The sequence below is a fragment of the Gambusia affinis genome, linkage group LG23 (genome assembly GCF_019740435.1).
Source record: "Gambusia affinis linkage group LG23, SWU_Gaff_1.0, whole genome shotgun sequence".
In the NCBI taxonomy this organism is placed as follows: Eukaryota; Metazoa; Chordata; class Actinopteri; order Cyprinodontiformes; family Poeciliidae; genus Gambusia; species Gambusia affinis.
The window spans coordinates 8,495,046-8,517,125 of record NC_057890.1 but is presented as its reverse complement, the minus strand read 5'-3'; the positions used below and the strand labels follow the sequence as shown (position 1 = coordinate 8,517,125).

Below are 22,080 nucleotides of genomic sequence, written 5' to 3'. Positions count from 1 at the left end.
AGCATTTAATGAATCATATCGGGCTTGGCTATGAAATCATTTTTGTGCTTTTGATTAATACACTAGTTAAAAGTTGGAAAATGGATTTGAAATGTATCCTTGAGGCAGAACTACAGCAAGTACTGGGATTCAGAGGCCAAATGACACAAATACCTTGTATGTAATAGACCTAATGTTTCCGTAATAATTCCTGTGCAGATTCACATCACGATAATAAATATTCTGCTGGTCAGTCTGAGTAGAGCTCTAGGCAAATTCTCAGTAATGTCCTTGTAGGACAAACTGAGCCAACATCAGCTTCCTGTCATTTCTCATGGTCATGCTTTACGCCCAAATTAAATATGTCTACCCATAAAGTTTGCTATTAATCACTCCTGTTCCTTAGGAAAACAAACAATCAGAAAAAATAGATCCAAATTTATTTCCAGAAAACAGGCAGAAAATGACAGACATTAATGTGGGGAAAAAAACCAAATGGTAAAATAAACCCACAAAAAAGTACATATCCCGAGCCCAAAGTACCTTCTGATCGCTAGGGTTTTGCAACCTAAACAGACTGGATTTGGAATAAGATAAATAGAAATTTAGATCTCCTTATCAATGCCTTGAAAAATGTAGTAACTTGACAATAAAACAGATGAACATTAAAAATAAAATGCTAATCATCCTGCAGAAGTTTTCCATTACTTAAAAAGGATGTTGCTTATGAATGACTTTACCCCGATGTTGTACTTCACATTACTTTCCCCTCAAACATTTAATCACCAAATCCCACTTTATTAATCTATGTTGACTTCTGACCTGCATGTCAATCATCATGTTAAAATTTCTCTCAAAGTCTAACCACACCGGTTCAAATTTAGCTCAACCTGATGATCTCAAAACCATTTTTCTTCTTCTCTTTTATGGGCTGGGGTAGAAGCTGCCCTTGTCCCTCGCCCATATCCCCAATTGCCTCATTCTCTGAGCCTCCTTGTCCTCCCTGCCCAATGTCGTTCTCCTCTGTCGGTATATCCACAGGACATTCCCCATTGTAGGTTTTGACGTACTCTTCCACTCGCCAGCCCCTGAACTCCAGCGGCTCTGAGCAGACCAGGCCCGTGTACGAGACGCTCGGGTGGTGCTTGAGCCAGTAGACCAAGTAGTGGATGTTGTAGTCGCAGACCCACGGGTTGTTGTCCAGCATTAGCCTCCGTAGAAAGTACAGGTCCTCCAGCACGCCGTACTGGAAGTAATGAAGGCTGTTGTTGGACAGGTCAAGATCGCGGAGGTACAGCAGGCCTGCAAAAGCAGCTGGGATGGGAAATATGCAATAAAAGTTAGTCTAATTCACAAAGGACCAAAAACAGTTTCATTTAGAACTAATTATGCACACTTAAACGCAACCATCAAATGTATGTTTAACTCCCACAACATCTTGTATTAAAATGTCTCCCCAATAATTGTAGATTTAAAAACATACATTTGCTATTGGCTGCCCTTGAATATTGAACATTTATGCAGAGATGATCTGTTAGGACGAAGTCTGCTTTTAGTAAAAGTTGAGTCTCGGTATATTTGTGTCACAAGCTACCAGTCAAGCTAGTTTTGAGAATGTGATAGCCTCTGGATGTTTTCCGCGGGAGGTTATTCAGATAAGTCTCCCTCGTGTGGCTTTGAGGCTGACTCAGGACTATTTGAGAGATCGTTGTTATCTCGTGACTGACTTTGGAATTTTTCTGAGAAACCCCAGAGAGGCTAAACAAGATGGACTGGCATACAAAGGGCCATTTTTGCTCAGCGTTAAACAACACAGACACCTATTCGGAGCCTTCTGTTTGCCGTCTGTGTTCGTTTTGTGGTTCGTTAGAGACCTTGTGGATGGGTTCTCCAAAGGAATAAAAATGAGCAACATGACAAGTAAATATGGGGCCAGTGAGGCTCATGTTTGATTGGCAAAAGAACGAAGATGAAGATGGTGACCGAAATGGAAGTACTTCTACTTCCAAATGCTATGGTGTAACTTCATGATTTATTGACTGCACAGACTATACCTCCACCTGCAGTGCCTCTTTTTGTTTTATCTCTGTATATTTGTGCAGATAACTCCCCTTTCGCCAAGTTTGTTGTTGTCTGAAACTGACTTCTGATTTCAGCAGCTATATGCTCTTTGCTGAATATAATGCCTAGTAATCCCAACTTAATAAACTTATTGAAAACCTGAGGGAATATATGTCAGGTGCAAAAGGGTGCATAAATGTTCCTTTAACATGTCCACTTGAGCTGCTGATTCATTTTAGGATGAACAGTGCATATAATGGCAGGAGCTTTCTCATCGACATCAAAAGTAACACATTTCTTAGAACTCCTAACCAATCAGCACATGAAAAAGACCAGCTTACATGAATAGAATAACAGACAGCAACTTCAAATAGGGATAATGAACGTCTTTGAGAGCTTCCAGCCTTGTCATTGCTCTGCTTTTCTCAGAGTGCACCTATGAAAACATGTGTAAGTGTTTAGAGTGGGAGTAAAGGGACGGCGGAGACTGTTTCTTGCTGTCCACCAGCCTCCGGCCCTGCTTTTATCTTTACAGAGCGGAAGAGAGAAAGAGGAGGAGGTGGGAAAGGAAAATGGAGAAGACCAAGCGTGGTAGAAAGCCGGGGCAAAACGGCGAACACTTTCATTTGTGCTAAGGTCTGAGAACCTTTGGGTTCGTTCAGCTGTGTTTACAGCACGGATAAACAAAAGCGTGGCAGAGAGAGAAGGAAGGATGAGGGGAGTCCTCCACTTCCGGGTCTTATCTCCTGACTCATGAGACCGGTGCTCCCAAATCAGCTACTGTTCCTTTGGTTGTTGAAGCCACCATAACCAAACCATCTCCTGTTGTTGTGAAATTAACTGCTATTACCATTTAGCTATTTTTCAGTCAATAGCAGTCATGTATCCCAAAATACCAAGCTGGATTCTCTCTGAACCCAGCAATTCTGCCTGTGACAGATCTCCCAAGTAGGCCTACTCTCCGATTGTTAAGCTGTAGTCATCACTGGGAGCCCCTAACTGCCATGTTTCATCTAGAGCAAAACAAAAATGCTAAACTTTACAAGTCAAGGACAAAATTGGTGTTTTTTTTTTTTTTTTCTTCAAACCAAAACTTTCCGGCGCAATTCCACCCCCACCAAAAATAACTGGACGGATATCAGCACGTTCACTTGTAACAATCCATAAAACTCAGAGGATTTGCTTTCATTCCCCCTCCCCCACCCACCATGACTCCCTGGTCATCCTCCACTTGAAAAGGATAAATAAACAACCTCTTAAAAATTCACTCCAAATGTGAACATGATTAGAAGGTTGTTTTTTTGGGGGGGGGGGTGGATTGCGACCATATGTCTCGGAGTCTTACAAGCTCTCGGAATTAAATAGAACTTCTTCCATTGGTTTACAAATGGCTTTAGACACACTGAAGCAAGTTGCAATAGATAGCTTGCACGTGTCGATGGCTAACGAGAAAAGCTACAAGCGTTTATGGCAGGATTTGCCTGCAGGGCAAGGAGAACTTGAAGCCAGAAATACTTAGCCTGGTGTTAGTAATGGAGAAGCTTACTTTTTGGGAATATCTCTTCTGCTGTGTTCAGAGAAGACAATCAGAGAGAGAGAGAGAAAGAACTTCTTAAGATTATCAAATGCTCACTTTGTTTTCTGTTTGACGCTCTGATGGTATTAAATGTCAATTATTTTATCTAAATAATGCATTAATGCACAAAAACTGCAGTAAAAATAATAGTGCATCTATGTGTTCTAGATTTCTTGTCACCTCAATAAGTTTATTTTTAATGCATTTTGCACTATGTACAGATCTTTTGAGGCTCCCAAGAATCTTTCTAGTTTTACCTATGTTTCTAAAATGTTTGAAAAAAAAACAGTTTGCGAACAGTTTGGTTGACTATTCGTCAAAATTACATTTGAAAATGTCTGAAGAGACTTATTCCTTCTTTTATGGTCTCAGGAGTTGAGTCAATTGGGTGGTATTTTTTTATTACATAAATAGCACAAGACTATATTCGTATTTAAAATGGGGACAACTTTCAAAAGTCACTCAGAGGCTGGTTTAAGACTGGTTTATGTCTGATTTCTTTTTATTAATTTCAATGTAAAACCCATCGGAACTAGTTTGAGATTACAATTCACCTGCTTGGATGTGTTGCTGAATAGCCTGAGAAAGACAAGCAATGCTATGAAGAGCAGCGACACCCATATTTCTACAAAAAATGAAGACTAGTCTGTCAGGATTCCATGCTGTTGAGTCGTTTTGGAGGTCGATTTACTGATTCTAGATTAATTATTATTCTGTGTTTCCTCTTTCTGTCATTAGATGTTTACTTTAGTCACTGTTTTCCACCTGATTCTAGTCTATTTCTTGTGTCTAGCTACGCAAAGCTAATCTAGTTTTATTTTGCTGTCTAATCATCCATTAGTGTTGGATTCATTTCCCAGTCCCTCCTGTGCCATTTTCTCTCTTCGTTTCTCTCCCCACACATCTGCAACCTGTTTCTAATCAGCCATCTCCTCCTTGTTCCTAATCAAGCTCCTCTGCATATGTAGCACTCGTTTTCAGTCACTTCCTCGTTATTGCCTCTTATGTCCCCATTTTACTGTGCTGGCTGTTTCCTGTGCTCTGGCTCCCCATGTTCTCTCATTTTGTGAGTTTTTGTAAACCTTCTTCTTTTTTATTAAACATTCATTATCAACTTGCCATTTCTGCCTCTCTGCATTTACGTCCAATTCCACCACAGATTTCAAATAAGACATAGGATGTTGTTTTTGGACCGTAAACACATCCAATGTTGTAGAGGTGTTTCTTTTGGTGGGGTTTTCTTATTGACCTCTCTTGATTAATCTTCATTAATCACTATACCAGACGAAGAGGCTTTAAAACATGCAGCACAATGAGTTCCAAGAACACGAACATCTGTCTGTCATTCAACTCTTCTGTGGAGCTCATAATTGATGTGTTACCTGTGTCTATGAGTTGCAGGTTGTTGCTGCTGAGGTTGAGCAGCTTGAGTTCTTTAGACAGCAGGAATTGTTTGGGCCTGAGGTGTTTGATGATGTTATTGGACATGTCCATCCCCACTATTTCCAACGGCAGCTCCGGTGGAATTTGATTCAGATCTGTGGAGGGGAAACGAAAAGAGAAGTGTTGAAGGAGGGGAAAAAAAGGCACGGATGAGAGTGTAAAGAGGCCAAACCAGACTCTGCATTTGTCACGAGACGTAAAGATGCATTTACATTGGGATTTTAAAATCAAAACCACGTCTCCCCATTGATAGATTTACAGCTCTGTGGCAGATGCGCAAAACACGTGAGGTTGGAACGGAACCTGAGCGGAGAGTTGGAAACTCAATCAGTCTGGATCTTGTATGTTTTCAAGATGTTTTGTCGGCTGTGTGAGACCTTTTTATGCATTCAAGATGGAGCGTGTACAACATTGCTTGACTTGTTTTTTTCCCCTCTTGTTCGAGCTTCATGCTCATCAATTTGTCTTAGATAACATTGTAGTGCCATATTTTCATTTTGCAACGCTTCCTTTTCCTTGCTCGTTCAAGATGTACATTTAACAAGGTAATCGCAAAGCTGTGAATGAAAAGGTGTACATATAACATGCTCTGACAGTAAATGTCATGTAAAGGTTACTGCATATGTGCTTAACATATGCTGAAAAGCCTCCTGCCAAAAAATGACATTTTAACGATTTATGAATTGGTTTTGTGGCTCCTACAGACATCAGACTTGATTCACCTGTCAGAAGGGAAAGTAACATGGAAAACGTTAAAACTGGAGGTAACAAATGATGCGTTTAAAACAACGTAAGTGGCCTGATTAACTTGTTTCATTGTTTATCTCTGAAGCAAAATGGTTCCAGATGGGAAAAACACTCGAGGCATTTCAGAAACATTAAGAGAACTGATGTACATCTTACCTCAAATCAACCACCAGCTAGAGAGTGTTTCTTTTAGAATTGTATAGGATCGAAAATACATACCGTAAATCTCTAAAGTGTGCAATGTGTGTCATCTGAATTCAACCTGAAGCAATAGTCTTTGTAGAAACTGATTATATTGCAACAAATACTGCAGCTTATTTAGATCTGGACTTTGACTGGGACATCATATGGTAGGATTTTTAACTCTGGCTAAAATCCTATGTTTAGTTGTTGCCTCCAGCAGGGTTTTTGTGACCCTGAGCCGTGATTGGCTTACCAAAAGAAGAATCCCACAGCATGATTCTGTCACCACCATTCTGTATGGAGACCACTGAATTATTTTGGCTACACCTTTTAACAAGACGCTCCTTGGAGTCATTCTATCCAAATAAAGCACTTTGACATATATGCTGCAAAATGTAAATAGAGCTTAGGAGTATAAATTATTGTTCAAAAGTCTTGTACGTATTGCTAGGGTTATATTTTGATGTAGATTAGAAATGTTCAAATCTCCGTTATTTACACGGGTTTCCTCTAAGTATTAACTTGTACAGAGCTTATGCTTTGCAAAAAGAAAGAATGCTTATGAGGGCTTTTATGGAGCAGATGTTGCAGTCTTTATCTATCTGCTTTATTACAACAGATGCTGCAGCCAGTTATCTTAAAGCCCCGTTACAATAAATCACTTCTAGTTTAAGAGAGAACAATCACACACACAAGCAAGGCACCCATATATTGAGGATGAGGAGCCCTGTAGTGAGGAAATGTACTTATTATTTTCCTCTGATGTTAAACGCGCAGCAGGCGGACACATGGCGGAGGATGAGAACAGACTTCGAAGAGTCTGCGGTTTCATGTTGCAAGTTATCGGTCCAACTCGGAGAGAATGCTTCCCCCGAGGTCCGAAGAGAATCCCAGCCTGCCTTTAGGTGTCCATGTTTCTCCAGCATCGTCTTAAAACAAAAAAGCTGGCATTCAGTTCCAAACTTGCATTCCCAGGCTCTTTTCACAGACTTTAACCTAGAGCCAAAGTCAAAATATTTTTTCTGTCTAACTGTGATACATCTGTGGTCCCATGTGTTTTGGAGCGATCTTCAGTATGTTGAATTAAGAAAGAACACAAGTCTCAAATTTTGAATGCTTGTTTATTTTTTAAAAAATGAGCCAAAAGCTACTACCGTGCTTCAACTCTTAACTCGCAAGACATGCACTTACTTATCTTGCGATCCCTTAATGCACCAAATGTTTCGGCTTTACAGAGTTGAGCGCAACACTTTCTACCTCTGTTGAAAGTGTTAAATGCAGCTGAATGAACAAATGACCAAATAACAGAGGAAGAGAGATAACATGTCAGGAAAAGTAATTGTCACTCATTCATAACCGGGCCTGGGCTATGCTGCTGCTAAATCTGTTAAAGTCGTTAATCTGCAGAACATCTGTTCCACTTTTTGCACCAAAGAGAAAAATGATCCTTGGATGAAAACCCGCTGATCTTTCGCAAAAATGTTTCAGTTTGTTAAAGCGTCACTGTTCATGTTCCTAATTTGGTTTAAGAACACATTTTTGGTTTAAACTAATATAGAGCCAAGATTCTGACTTTCCTCCTTGTTTCAGAAAAATGCCTCTACAGAATCACAGTGTTTCACAGTTGTGCTTTTTAATGTGTGATGTTTTCTGCCACACAGAATCTTACATTGTGTGTATACCAAAACTGACTTCCTATAGCTTTCTTTTGTCACAATGCTAGGGTGTTTGGGTTTGGTTTTGATTAGTGTCTGTATTCATGTTTATGCTTCAGTTATGTTCTTTAGATTTTGTTCAGATTCTTTTCAGTTTTTTGCATTATTGCATACAAGCTTTTGCAACTTCTGTCTATCATGTTTCTCTAATTGATGCCCTGGTTCTTTATCCATTTCCACTCCGCCCTTTTGTTCCGTTGTTTGAGAAATTTCTTTATCGATATTATACAGGAAAACAGAAATGAAATCTAATGTGAAAGAAGGAATGAGAGAAGGTGATATTTTATCAAGACTTTGACTTGATCATTCTTATTTCAATTCTAATCTGAAAAGAAGAGGTATATGTTCTGCAGGAATTTATGAATGTGGCCAATCACAAGGTACAGTTGAGCATGTACATATGGATTGTATAAAATGTTATAGAGAAAGAAGTATTAAAAATTTATTTTATGAGTAGAAAGTACAATTGAAATTCAAATAACATTTTAAGGAGGGCATTTTATTTTTCAGTTTCTTGTAAGATCAGAACTTTTCTTAAGAATATAGGGAAAGGTTTCGATTCTGGTTTACACTTCACATCAGTAGGTGGCGGTATTTCACACTGTTTGGCAACAACCAGTGAAACCAGGGAAGAAGAAGAAGATAATTATTGTTTTGTTTTTTTAACGGGAAACTTCCGTTACTCTTACCATGTAAGTCCATTTTCAATGTTCCACCGTCACTGTAAGTTTTTTTTCCTTCTTTTTTTTTTTAAACTAAAGTTCTGAATTTCAGTCAACATTTTCCTCTGAATTTGGGTAATTTCTTACTGTCAACAAGACAGCTTTCAACAATGCATTTCTGTCTTGGCGTTCATGATGCTACTTGTTCACTAATTGTCTTTAAAAAAAACTTCGCAGTTTTTCACAGAACAGCTGGAAATGTAACTTTTATATAAAATTACATAAAAGTTGAAGCCATTTCTGAATTAGTTGATGTCTGGGAAATATTAGTTACGCTGCATTTTATTTAGGGTTTACCGGAGCAAAGATGGCAGCATCTTGTAAAAAACAAAAACGAATTGAACCATTTTATTTAACAATATGCATTTACATCATGTCTGTGTGTTGCAAACTAAAATTGGCTTTAGCGTTATTGAAATGTGACCAAATGTACACTGACACAATGAAACAGCACTTGCATGATTTAATGGCCGTGCAAACGATTTCCCCGACATTTATGACTCAACGAAAAGAGCCGACCCCTTTAAAGAATTACCAGGATATATGGAGTAGAGTGAAACTCTTTTGCTTAAATCCTAGTCTTGCTTTCCTGTAGTTATACATAGTAAAAAGTTGAGTGATTTTATTATCACGAAACGTCAGACCAACAAAGGAAGCAACGGGTGTTTTAACACGTTTCATGCTGTGCAGCTGGAGACGGAAGAAGTTATTTTTACTGCACTGACTTGAACCCTGAGGGATTGTTTCTTTATCGGAAAGGGTGGTTGTGTAGTTTGGATACAGAAATCCCAATGTTTCATTTTAGGTAACATTTAAGCAAGTTAGCAAAATGAGGCATAATTAGACATGACCATTTTAAAGATGTTTCCAGTATGATTTCTGGTATGAAGAGAACATTTAGCGACAGTCGTTAGAGTTGAACTGTGAATGACTTTGCAAACCGTGAGTATGTGGAGTACACATAGTTGGCTTGGAGAGTTTTGCAAGTGAACTTTGAGGTAAATACATGTTTGACCTAAACAAGAAAGTAAATGACAGTATGAAAACGCTTTATGATACTCGAAGTTTTTGTTGGACATGTTCAAATCAAAAGTATCGTATGCAGCCTCCAGCACATTTTTGAGCAAATTTGTCTTAAATAACCCCCTTCATTTACTTTAACCACAGTTTTAGTCTCCAGTGAGGAGCATGTGAAACCAACTGTGGTTTATATTAAAGGGACAGCCTCCAAACCAGTAGGTCTACATGAAGACAGAAAAACAGGAAGAAAGATATAAATCATACAGGAAGATGGTTTAAAATAGACCCATTGACTTTCCTCAGGGCTTCTATTTTTAATATGCAAATTAATTTGAATTAACTCTGACACAGGTCCAGTTCCCAGCGTCAAACTATAAAAACAAAACGTTCTGGATGCAAACTGTCGTATTTTTTCTGAAATGTCAGAAAAGGTTGCTTCTCAGCATACTGTGAGAATCTTATCCCTGTTTATGCCTATTAATAAGTACCAAAATTATTTTTAGCTCCATTCGAACTGGACAGATGATTATGTTTCTGCCTGAGGCATTGATTAGTGAAATCAGATTGAGATGTTTCCACTCAGTTTACATGAGATTGTGTCATCTTTTAAATTTGTGACATGAGGTTTTAATCAATTAGGTGGAACTAAATGAAAGATAACTTTCATTTCCCCATTCAAGGCAAATTTTTTCAATTATGTCATGGCATGCGAAAGTCTTCTGTGAGAGTTTAGTTTGGAAAACAGACAAGCAGAGCGAGGAGACATGTATGGGTTTAATTTGGATTGATCTGAGCTGCATTAGTCAAAGACGACCACGAAGAGAAAAACCAGAGAGCAAATTACTGGAGCAAAATATGTAAATTCTTCTGGTGCATCATTGTCATGCACAGCAGCTATAGTTGGGTTCAGTAAAATTTGGACACACTTCTGTTTGAGTATTATGCTACCGGGTCGAAACGGAAGTGCAATTATTACCGGGTATAAATAAAACGCAACGAGGCGAGGAGATTGATGGCATAATGACGCCGAGAGGGAAACAGGATCCTTGCAAGAGTTGAGATAAAGAACTGATTCATAAGTTTCTCTGTAGAGAAAAAAAATAATTAGGAAAGTATGTGAAACGCTTCCCTGCATGTGTTTCGCAACACAGACGGCGCTTTGTGTGGTTTCGGCCTGTGAAGATTTGCTCTCCGTGAAAGGGTATGAACTCTCCTTTTATGGATGAATGAAGAATCATAGATAGGGCCTAACAATTGTCTGTTCAAATTAATGATCGATGGAAATAAGAGAACTGAATCTGTGCTTGTTCAGAGAGCGATCTCTGCTTCGTTAGTAAGGATTAATTGGTCTCCCAAAGTTTTGAATGTGAGACTCTTTGCGGCATTTGCACATCTTTTCCAAACACAAACAACGTGTTAATAGAAAGTTAAATGCTTCATAAAACAAAGCCTCTTTTGTTTCTGCTGTAGTCAAACTAAAACGAATATTTGGGGAAACGATGTAATGAGAGCTTCTTCAATTTAAGCCACTGTTCAACTCCCTACTTGGCTTGTCTTGACTTAAATCAATTTGGTATTTAACGCCAACTCCTTTATTTAGTAGCTACTTGGTTGCGGTTCAAAGCGAGATGAAATGAGCTTAAAATGCAAGATCAAAAGGCTGCCGGTCACTGATTGTTACAGAAATCAAACCAATCCTATTGAGAAACTTGCAATAAGCACTGGATATTTGAAAATAATGATAATAATTAATTTAACATTTCTTTTCGAGCCACATTATGTCATCTCAGCCATCTTGAGATTGCACTCAATTGTAATGGAAAGCGACTCGAACAAAGTTTGATCCAGTCGAGCAGAGCTGGTACTAATTTCAGTGCCAACTTGTGGATGCTTCCCTTGATCATCACAATTAAACCCAATGAATGGCTTCTCAACAGGCCTCTAAAACATGGATGCCTGCTGACTGGGGAGTTCAGTCACCTGAATTACTGTTTGAGAAGCGATGCGCCTAGAAGTGCGAGGTGTAGCTTTCCACAACTGGACTTGTTCACGCACTTACAACATGGTCTTTAACACACAGGTTTGGTGTATGCACAATTTACAAGTCAGATCATAGCTTAGCTAATCAGAAAGCAGCTACTCCAAATGTGCTGTGTTCTTAAACTTCCTCCATGCAGACATGGTGCTGCATGGAGTGACATGAGATGGGGAAAAAAATGTTAATTTATGGTCATTGCTACAATATTTGTGCTGTATTTAAATCTGTGGAAAATAAGTGTAGCAAATATGTGGTTTACAAGTTTTGTGGTTTTGTGGTTTTGTGGGTAGAAACCCAGCAATATGCTGCTTGTTAGAAACTGATGTGGAAAGCGCATTTCCATGGGAAAAAGCAGAGTTGACGCAACATTTTAAACAGTCTACAGCTTCCCCAAGTTGAATGCAGCTGTGCCTATCCACCGTCTGCTGTCATGAGCTGTGGAGACAGAGGATAAGTCGCCCTGAAGAAATCTCCTTCCCTTCCAGTGTGGCTAGCACCCCCCATGGAGCAAACGGATTAAAAGAAAATACATCTCTGGTGTTTGACTGTAGCCATAACAGAAGACTGCACACTTTACTCGTGTGCTCAATTTCAATGGATAAGCAAGCATGACTATTAATGTGCTTCTCTTTTGTTTCGTACTGCTGAGCTAGCCTTTTCTTTTATGTTTTGGTTGCACACAAAAAGTACCAAGTTTCATTCATTGAGCCCAATTTGGTTGGCTGGGATCTTTGCATGAACATAATATTTTGTCTATTGCTCCAGTGTGTGTTTAGTTTCATTTTTTAAAAAGTTTTTTTTAATCATGTCTTCCCACAGCAACGTAGACAAATGGACAACCAGGTTTTCTCTCACCTTTGTGTGTGCAGTCCAGCAGGAGCCTGGGATATTTGAGGTGACAAATGGACACGGCGTCTGTCCTAACTAAGGGACGGCCTGGCTGGGTTTCCTCCGGCCTGTTGTCCTCGGCACACAGGAAGTCCGCTTTCAGCTTTTTTAGCTTCTGGCCCTTCAGAGAGCGAGGCTCGGCACACCTGGCGTAGTTGCCCAGGTTTCGATTGCTGGGCACCTGCAGGGTCCTGACCAGGCTGTCGAGCGGGCAGCGGCAGCTCCAGGGGTTGTCGAAAATCCGGAGGTAGGTGAGGCGGGGGAGCGGGAGGAGGACCTCCTCCGAGGCTGACCTGATGCGGTTGTGCTGGAGGAGGAGGGTGGTGAGCTGGGAGAGGCCGCTGAACGCGTCGTCTTCGATCACCGAGATGACGTTCTGCTGAAGGTCCAGGCTCTTCAGCTGGGTGAACTGCTCGAACATGTTATCCCGTAAAATCTGAGAGGGGGTGAAACGTCAATAATTGTGTGTAGAGAAATTAATGGGGGGAAAAAAAGCCACAAACATCTGTGATTAAAAGCAGAATTTAACTTGCATAAACCTTTGAATTTATCTGCGAGCCTAAGGATTTGTTTGCAGAGGCTTGTGCTGAACAAGCTTGCTTTTAGAAAAGAAATGTATCTTTCTTGTCTAATCAATCAATAAATCAATCACGTTTTATTTGTATAGCACATTTCAGCAGCAAGGCATTTCAAAGTGGTTTACATCAAATCAAACACAAAAACACAATGCAACATAGAATCAACAATCAAAACACAATAAGTCAGATTCCGTCAATAAATTTGTAATTGATTACGTTTCAAATACAACTCTAAACTTTTTAGGAAGTCGGTTTTAAAGGAAGTCGGCGTTTCAGCTGTTTTACAGTTTTCTGGAAGTTTGTTCCAGATTTGTGGTGCATAGATGCTGAATGCCGCTCTAACAGTTCACCATCCCTGACGCTTCAGAGTTAACAATGAACCAATGAGAATGCATCTATAATCCGTAAACAAATCACATTTTCATTTTAGAGGATTGACAATGCGACACGTCATGCAAAACATGAAAATACAGACGCAACAGTTTTTAGTCCTTCCACCTCAATTCTACTGTCTATTGTTCAAGTACAAGATTGACGCCACACGTCTTTACGCATTACCCATGTGGCAGTGCTTTGATTTTCACCACCTGACGTGCACATTCCCCACAAAAGCCCTCATGGCGAATGTGTTTTTGATCTCGGGCCCAAATAAATGGTGCGCAGATGGCTGAAAGTATCAACAAGCAGCACAGGTTTTATTTTCAGTTTAAAGCAACTAACTCAGGAAAAATGTTCTGTGTTTTTGCCGCGCAGAGCTGAAGCGAGTGTTCTCGGAAATTCCCCATTTAGTTTTAAGATCCCAGTATAACTAAAGAGAACGCCTGCTGAATCGGCGCTGTGCTTTGCCTTGCAGCTGCGTCTTCTCTTTATTTTGAGCTCCGTTATGCTTGACCAGAATTAGAAGTTATTGCTTGCCGTTCGATTGAAGGGTGTGCAGTTTTGGAACATTTCTTAAGATTTGTCGTTAAACGTGTGAAATTGTGTCATCCTGCTTTTCTAAATAAGATTTTTCTTTTTCTCTCCATTTGAAGTTGAAATCTGCCTCCACACACCTGAATCTTATTTCTGGCCAGCAGAAGATGTTGGATGTCTTTGGGCCAGTCCTGCCTCACAAAGGTCAGCTGCCTATCCTCACAGTCCAGGTACTTCTCCCCGGCCTCCATGTACTCCTTGCATTCCTGAGTTTGGCGCCTCATGACGCTGGCCCTTCCTCTGCCTCGCACACGACCCCTGGTGCCCCTCTCTGTGGCCTTTGACCCCGGGGCTCTCCGAGGTTTAGCTGACCCAAGGAGCAGCAAGAGGAGAACTACGGTAAGGAGACGCATGGCGGGGGAGGTGAGTTACTCTTTTGTCACTGGGTTGAAATGTTGGAGGGACACAGGAGGCCGGTCAGAGCTGTAGATACAGAAACAGACAAAATGGAGAACAGGAGAATGTTAGTGAAAGGGTCAAATATCGTTGCACTTGTGCCTGTTGATTCAAAAGAGCATACAGTGCAAAACACTTAAAAATGAAAAGCAGATAAATAAATTCTTGTTGAAACGTCTTTACAAAACAAGAATGTTTCTCTAGCTTTTCAGAAGCTGGAGAAACATCTAGTTTTTAATTTGAAACAATAAAATGTCATAAACAAAGAGACCCAGCTGTACAAGAAATACTTTTAAGGATTTTGTAATGGTACACTTGTTCTTAACAAGTGTTTGTTTTGCTACTTAGATATTTATATTTGTCATTAATTTATGTTTGCTCTTTACTCCTTTGGGTTTTGATTTTCATTTGTGTTTGTGTTCATTATTGCTTGTAAGGTATTGCCATATTTGATTCATTATTACTTCATACTTGTTGCCATTTATGCTCATTCCTTTATGTTTGGTTTTTAGGTTATGCTTGTGTTCTGTGTTTTGTATTTATTTCTCTTGAATTGATTTTCAGTCTTTTTCCCCTTTTTGATCCTATGCTTCTTTGGGCCCCTGTTCAGTTTCTTCTATGTTTTTCTGTCTATTTTTCATATTCCCTCAGTCAACCTGTTTGCCTTCTGTCGCAGCTGCACCCGGTTTGTCATCAATCACCTGCCTCTTGTCAGCAATCACACTCCTCAATATTTTAGCCTCTCTGTTTCTGGTGACATGGTTCAGCTCTGCAACACTCATTATTGTACAATTCCTTTTTCAAAGTTTGACTTTTTTTTTTGACACAATCTGACTTGAATTTGCGCTTTTATCCTCGTCATCCTGAATATGAATCCTAGATGTTCTTTTGTAGATTAAGAGAGATTTTGTGAGTCTGTGTTAAAACCATTTATACCGGTTCTGCATGACAAGCATCCCTGTGAAAGATGTGCAAAAACCTGCAACCACATTAATCTTTTAGTACAGTTGCATAACACTTCGCTTTTGAAGTAAAAGGATATCGACTCTTATAAAGTTTGCTTCCGTACGTTTAGATAAATGATCTGCCCTGAAGATATATATTTGCACAGCCTAACAGTGAAGGGGATTTTTGAGGCAACTGTTAGAATAAAAAAAAAAAAAGGTTTTACATACATATTCTTCTGCTGTTTAATTTCTTCCCAAGATAAGTTTGAAAACCTACAACTAAAATGAACTCATAACAGATAATTTACCGCAATTGAAGACCACTTTGGTGTCCTGCTTTACTACCTCATCTTTTAAAATCTCCGCCCTCATCACTTAGCTACAGGTATTAAGACGACCGGTGATACTTCTAAACACTGTATTTAACGGGTAAAGTTAGCTTGTTATAAAGAAAAAAGCTCGGAGGCGTTTTTCATTTCACTTTCAAAAGCAAAAAAAAGACAAGACCCTCCAAGGCTGTCGAGAAATACGTCGTCATGGACGCAGACACACATGCTTGGATTGACTCAGTCCAACTCGAGCAAACCACAGTCCTCCTACCGTCCCACACAGTGGAACAAGACTGTCAGTGCAGATGGTTTGCTTCCATTGGGAATAACAGACTGGGTGTGTAAGTTACACAGTAACAGCTGAGAATGTGTCTGTATGCACTTTCCGTTTCTCTTAGAATTGCCCACCTGTCCAACTATATCAATCACCTCAGTGGTTGCAGACCTCCCTGTTCAACTCCTGTTTGTATGAGCGCGACTATAATGAAGCTGGTGTAAGATGTATTGTATAAGTTAAGACTTTTGCTAGTACAAACTCCAGACTAGACAAAAGTGTGAAAAGGTCCAGCTGAGACTGCATGTTAAATCTTGGTTTAAGTAGTAGATTCCTAGTCTGTGAACACTGCTCTGGTTGTAACACTGTAAGGGCAAAATCTTAATTAATTAGTGTCAGTGTAACCTTTTTCTTTGTTTGTGAGAGGTCAATGATAAGATTATTTACCAAAGCTTTCAGACCAGAAAAAGACACAGTCGCATTGCAGTAGTCTACAAAAATTCTTGTTCCACTGCCATCCCTTAAACTTGTAATTGTAGACTTGTTTGCTGATTTACAAGGCACAGGCCTGCGTCTTTAGCCAAATGAGAAGCTGTGGTGCTCTGAACGAGCCAGAATCTACTGGTTGCCTATACAGCCAAACAGCTGAAGTCCTTATCTGCCTGGTTTCTATTGTAAAGAGAAACCTTTGTTGGAAGATTCTTTAAAAAAAAAAATTTTTTTTTAATAAATAAAGAAATGTTTTATCAAGTGTTTAGGTATGGATTCAGAAAAACAGTGTTCTGAATCTAGTTTACATGGTACTCGCCAACATGCTACTTCCAGTCCACGTCATTTGTTTCAGAAGTTTTATGAGGATAAATTTGTCTGTACATTAAAATTATATAAAGTGTCACTTTCTGCAGTTAACCTTGCAAGCACAGAATGCAAATGGTCTTAATGTTGTACCGTACATCATCTCTAGTCTGTGCAAAGATCTAAAACATGGTATGTGGATGCTGCATTTGCATGTGCATCCTATGATTGTTGGTGCAAAATCTTTGCTTTGTGGCTAATAAGTGTTTGATAATAATTTAAGTCATCGGTTACAAGAGTAGCAAATTAGCCCATAGCATACCACATCCTCAACCATGCTTACATGGTAAATTTGACACTTTTCCTAAGGAATACATTTACTAGATCTTCCAGTAGATGTAGAATCTTGTATAGTGACGTTGGGAAATTGTTCGATCTTTTATCTTAGTGTGCAAAAGTAGCCACATCAGGTAATTAGTTTTTCTATTTTCCATTCCGGCCTTCTTTTGTCATTCAACCAAAGTCGGGTACTGCTGGTAACACATCCACAAGAACAATCTAGACACGCCTCTCTGCATTGATGCTCTTTAGCTCCTTGTCTTTGTTTCCAGACCAGAAGGAATTCAGAGTCTGACCAATGAGTTGTGGGTCTGCCCCAGGGTGTGTTCCCATTGGAATGAGCTGGGAAAACCTCAGGAGGAAGGAATAAAGGACATGTCCTACTCTTATAGACCAGTAACTCTAAACCCTTACTGCCCTCTCTAGCATGACAAACCAGAGGAGCTTTGTCAGCATTCACCGCTAATTGTCTCTTCTTAATGCAAGAAGAAATTCAGCAACTTCAAGAGAAAGTCACATCATGTTTTGTTTACTTTTTTGTCCTGCCTTTTTTGTTATTTTTTTTACACGTCCTTAAAATCACTGACCTACAACGGAAGTCCATCTCTTTTATGAGTACCATAGCCACAGTGTGTCTGCAGTCTCCACTGCACATAGCTGTACCCCAACACAGGCCAAACCCATCCATGTGGTTTACCCTAACCTCGTGGCTATGCCTGAATTGGCCCTCATTAAATCCCACCCAATGTACCAAGGATCAGTCTAGGCTGACCCAAGGCATTCTCAGTTTAAAGATAACCTCTTTTATTGTAAAGTCATAGTAGGAATCCCTCACGGATCCGGTCAGATATTTCCTCAGTGACTGTTTTTGTTTATACCGCCCACTATCCTGAACCAGGATGACGTTTGGTCTGGACCTAGAAATGTGGTAGCAACATGTCTCAGCTCGGAAGACAGAGAAGTCTTTGTGAAACAGACAAAAAGGTTGGGGAAAAAAAACTTCCTTTGTGTATTATATTTAATTCTTAACGACGGCTTATGTATGCAAACGCTCATGGAGACAGGCATGCTGCGGGAAAAGCGACCAATGAACAAGAAGAAGAGAAAAATGGAACATAAACAGAAAAGATGCTCATTATGTTTCGTTTTGAACGTCTCAGTGAGCCAAAGTCATTTTCATCACCAGACTACAGGATACATAGACAGCTTGCCCTCCACACTGATCTACATGTACCGTTTTGTTTCAGTCTAACTAAGCCACTTTCTTGTACTTGTTTTCTATCTTATGTCTTTTTCTCGTTTTGAAGCAATTTTTGCACATTCTTTCTGAAATTCTATAGTTCTTTTAAAAGCCCTTTATGCTTGGAATTGGCTCTCAAAGCCACAATTTACAAAAACTGGTTTGGTTACTAGTTAATTACCATTTATAAGGAATATTCCTGAGCAACAAGAACACTGTAAAGTTCAACTGCAGACACTTAAATTAGAAAAATTGTATGTTTAAAGGTCTGAATAAAAAGTATAATGAACAAAAATACAACTTTTCAAATCATAGCTCATGCAATTTTTTAGCAGCTCCTTTTCTAGTTTCCCGTGTCAGCTGGCTGTGCTGCAGTGCTTTTGCTTGCTTGTAAGTTGGCAGAAACAAGGAGTGTTTAATTTCAGCTATTTTATTTTCTACAGTGACCGTAGAAAAGCTAACAAATTGCCTTTGATCAGTGTCCAGCTGTGGTGACAGATTGTAATCAATATTTTGTAAGCTCGTGAAAATTGTGGCTCCTCAACGTCTGAAGTCAAGATCTACACCGTTACTGTCTTCTGCTTTTCATACTACATGATCAAGTTAGAATATACATGATCTCACTACTCTATGAACATACCAAATTACAGACCAAGCATGTCAAAGACACTCTGATTCCGGTTCCAAAATTAAGGGAAGTACCCTGCAAGAAGTATAACTTTCCATTTGTCTAAATTTATTCCAGGAGTCTGGAGACTGCACAGTTACTGACCGCATTTGTAGCCCAAAAGCAACATCTACAAACGAGTAACCTTGAGAGTTCAGGCATCTAGGGGGAAGAGTTTGGAAACAGAAGGATCACTGTTATGAGAGAAAGAGAGAGAGAGAGCAAGAACAAGAAGGGGAGGCTATAAGAGCAAGAGTCAGGGATTTCTTCTGCATGCAAAAAAAAGAGAACAAATTCTTGCTTCCATCCAAGCATGCTCAATCAATCTCTGTTATTCAGTCAAGCTGTTAATTGTAGAAAAGCAAACAGGAAAGCAATGAAAATTTGTAAGAATGAAGCAAAATTACGTCCATGTCAGTTCAGCCTCCTTTTTATATTTATGTGGGGAACGCCTCCTGTGTTTGTGCTCTAACTTTAGGATGTCATGAATCAGAACAGTCTCAAATTTCTTATGATTTTTTGATTTTAAGTGGCAGACCAACACTTAAAAGAGTAGATAAGACTTGTGAAGTGGAACGATAACAATCTTTAGATTAACGATCATTCATGTTCAGAGTTGTCCAGCTTCTAGACTTTGACTTTTGGCATGTTTTTCTCCAAGATTTTTCCCCCCTTATTTATCGCCATCCATCTTCCCATCATCTCTGAATAGGTTTCCTCTTCTCAGCCTGATGCTGCCACCACCATGTTTCACCTAGAGAATGGTGTCTCACCTGACCAGGACATCTTGTACACTGCTTGAGGTTGGCTGCACATTTACCTCAAGCGTCTTCTGGACTTTATTCTCCATCCAACTTCTCCATAAGGAGCAGATTTATGGAGTGCGTGACTAACGTTTGTCCAAACAACAAATTCTCTCTGCAGCCGAGCAGATTTATGCGTCTTGGCTCCCTTCTCTGAATACTGTTTAGGTAGACACCCAGATCTTAGCAGGTTTGCAGTTGAGCCAGGCTATTTCGCGCCTGAGATTTGTGGTGCCGTTTACTAAATATTCTCTAACAAATCTGAGGCATTAATAGTACAGCTGTGTTTATAATGAGAGGAAATCTTACAAATGTGGGATTTACATGGCTGCAATGGATTTTACATCGGGGTATTGGAGCTTGTCAAAACACAAATGCATGCAACAGATTTTCTGTTTTTATTTATTTATTTTTGAATCTTCCTCTTTATATTTATCCAGTACTTTTAAGGATGCAAAACATGTTCTGTCTATTAATAGAGCTGGGAAGAGAGAGAGTTCTTACATCCCAGAGAGCCTAATTGAAACCAGAAAGGTTCACCTCTGCTGCAGAGTGAGAGAGGGAGGGAAAAAAAAAAGGTTTAAGAACAGAAAATGACACGGAGGTTCAGAGGGGTTGAGCACACAAAAACAAACAGCGGAGGGTGGACTTGTCTGGTGAAAACCTGCCAAAGGGTTTGGCTTTGCATCGAAATCAGATTTCCATTTTTCTGGCTCCGGCAGAACTGTAAATCTTAGCTCTTTCACGTCAGCTTGGATCATTAGTAACCAACGTGTGCTTATAGGTCCTGTGTCAGTCATTTAAGCGCTTTAAAAACATAATTTATCTCCCGTTAGCTCGCTGTCTTTCCATCGGAGATCCAAACCTTCCTTCAAGCTGCCTCATTAAGAGTCGTGGAGATGAAAAAGCCGTGACGCGATGCTAAACAGACACGACGTCTTCCCCCAGCTGCACCGCTATGTTGACCACTTTGGCTCAATGCCAGACATCTGCGTGGTAAACACACGTGAAAAAGTGCTTTGAAACCAATGTAGCTATGGGCAAGCTGGAACAGTTGAAACGCTCCAAGAAAAAGGGGCTTCTCCTCTTTACAATCAGGGTAAAATTGCAAGTTAAGCAAGTTCCCCCTCCAGTTTTATTCAGTACAGAATTCCAGAGTGAAACCACATGGTGCTCCAGTTTCACCCAGCAAGAGCTTGGGATTTATCTGAAAACAACAAAGCGGCGTGTAACTCTCTAGGGTGCTATAATGCATACGACTGTGCAGTAAAACGTGGAGCAGCATTGGTTGGTTTTCCGCTTGGATTATATCCAAAAACGGGAAAACACTTAACCAAAATCTATTATTAATATGAATATTGCTGATATTATTATTAATATTATTATTATTATTATTATTATTATTATTGTTATTATGCAAGAGAATTGTGTCAGCTAGCTGCATATATGATGAACATGAGTAACCTGGAGTGCACTCTCATCCAGAAATGCTCTCTTACAGTACGAAGCGTTTCCAATTGGAAAAGTTCTGACAAATGGGATTCCTGGCTCTATCTGTCATGGTAGTCGAAATAGGCCACTGTGTAGTTGTTAAACAAAATAAATAGGCAAGTCCTTTTTACAACTCTTCAAGTGAAAAGAAAGTCTAGTTCAGAGATTCTGCAAGTAGGAAATCAAATGCAAACTCTTGCAAAATGCTTGTCAATGTAAATATTGGCTAATGCCTCATATGTATAACGTTTAAGGATTTAAATTGCCGCATAATCTATTTTCAGCTGCACTGTAATCAGTCTCGAGCAACCCAAGATGTAATGAAGCAAAAATCTTAAGACAAGAATAAATTGCTGTGACTTTGTATTAGTACTTGGGGCACTTAACACAAGCTGTACTGTGCCAGCTTTTTTTTTTTTTTTTTTTTTCCCCTATTTCATTTTTAAATTTTTTTATCAAGCTTGTTGACTCATGACTGAGCAATAATTACAAGATTAGCTGCCGCTTCAGCTGGGCAACCCCATTCAGCACACACTCCAGGCGCATTTCTGTGGAGTATTAAAGTTTCAATCCTACCCGTGCAGGGTGAGAATCTGGCCCGGATTCGTCTACTAGAACCTGCGGATCTCCGGTTGGTCCAGTGTCCCAGGCTCCTAATCCTGTCATGAGTGCTGCATCCAAGCCAAGAATATCGGCCCGGGCTGCTGGAGCAGCTTGGAGTGAGGGACAAAGACTGGCTCTCTTTCTATCTCTCTTTTGCTCTCCCTCTCTCTCTCTCTCTTCCTTTTCACCCACTCAGCTGGATCACACTGTGAGCTGTAGAGCAAAACCGATCCTCATAGGAGCCACAAGGCTGTCTCGGGTTTAACATTACACA

The 22,080-nt window shown here is 39.7% G+C and overlaps 2 protein-coding genes across 2 annotated transcripts in view; one reads left to right on the top strand and one right to left on the bottom strand.

The window, feature by feature from the left end:
• Positions 1-404: 404 nt before the first annotated feature.
• On the bottom strand, positions 405-22,040 carry lrrc17 (leucine rich repeat containing 17). The gene is made up of 5 exons (XM_044108629.1): positions 21,780-22,040; positions 14,003-14,345; positions 12,340-12,808; positions 4,999-5,154; positions 405-1,293 (listed from the first exon to the last, which is right to left on the bottom strand). The coding sequence occupies exons 2-5, from the start codon at positions 14,273-14,275 to the stop codon at positions 860-862; spliced, it is 1,332 nt and encodes a 443-aa protein (XP_043964564.1). The 5' UTR covers positions 14,276-14,345; positions 21,780-22,040; the 3' UTR covers positions 405-859.
• Positions 14,211-22,080, top strand: part of ccdc146 (coiled-coil domain containing 146) — a 102,609-nt gene continuing 94,739 nt past the window's right edge. Inside the window, exon 1 of the mRNA XM_044108602.1 lies at positions 14,211-14,261. The gene's annotated coding sequence lies outside the window, so the exon portion shown is untranslated. The remainder of the gene's footprint in view (positions 14,262-22,080) is intronic.

Excerpts from the sequence above, each read along its gene's own strand:
- lrrc17 (XM_044108629.1), bottom strand. The coding sequence starts at position 14,275 with ATGCGTCTCCTTACCGTAGTTCTCCTCTTGCTGCTCCTTGGGTCAGCT. Across the intron at positions 12,809-14,002 it reads TGGCCAGAAATAAGATTCAG|ATTTTACGGGATAACATGTT; the intron begins GTGTGTGGAGGC and ends ACCCCCTCTCAG. Across the intron at positions 5,155-12,339 it reads GCTGGACTGCACACACAAAG|ATCTGAATCAAATTCCACCG; the intron begins GTGAGAGAAAAC and ends TCCCCTCCACAG.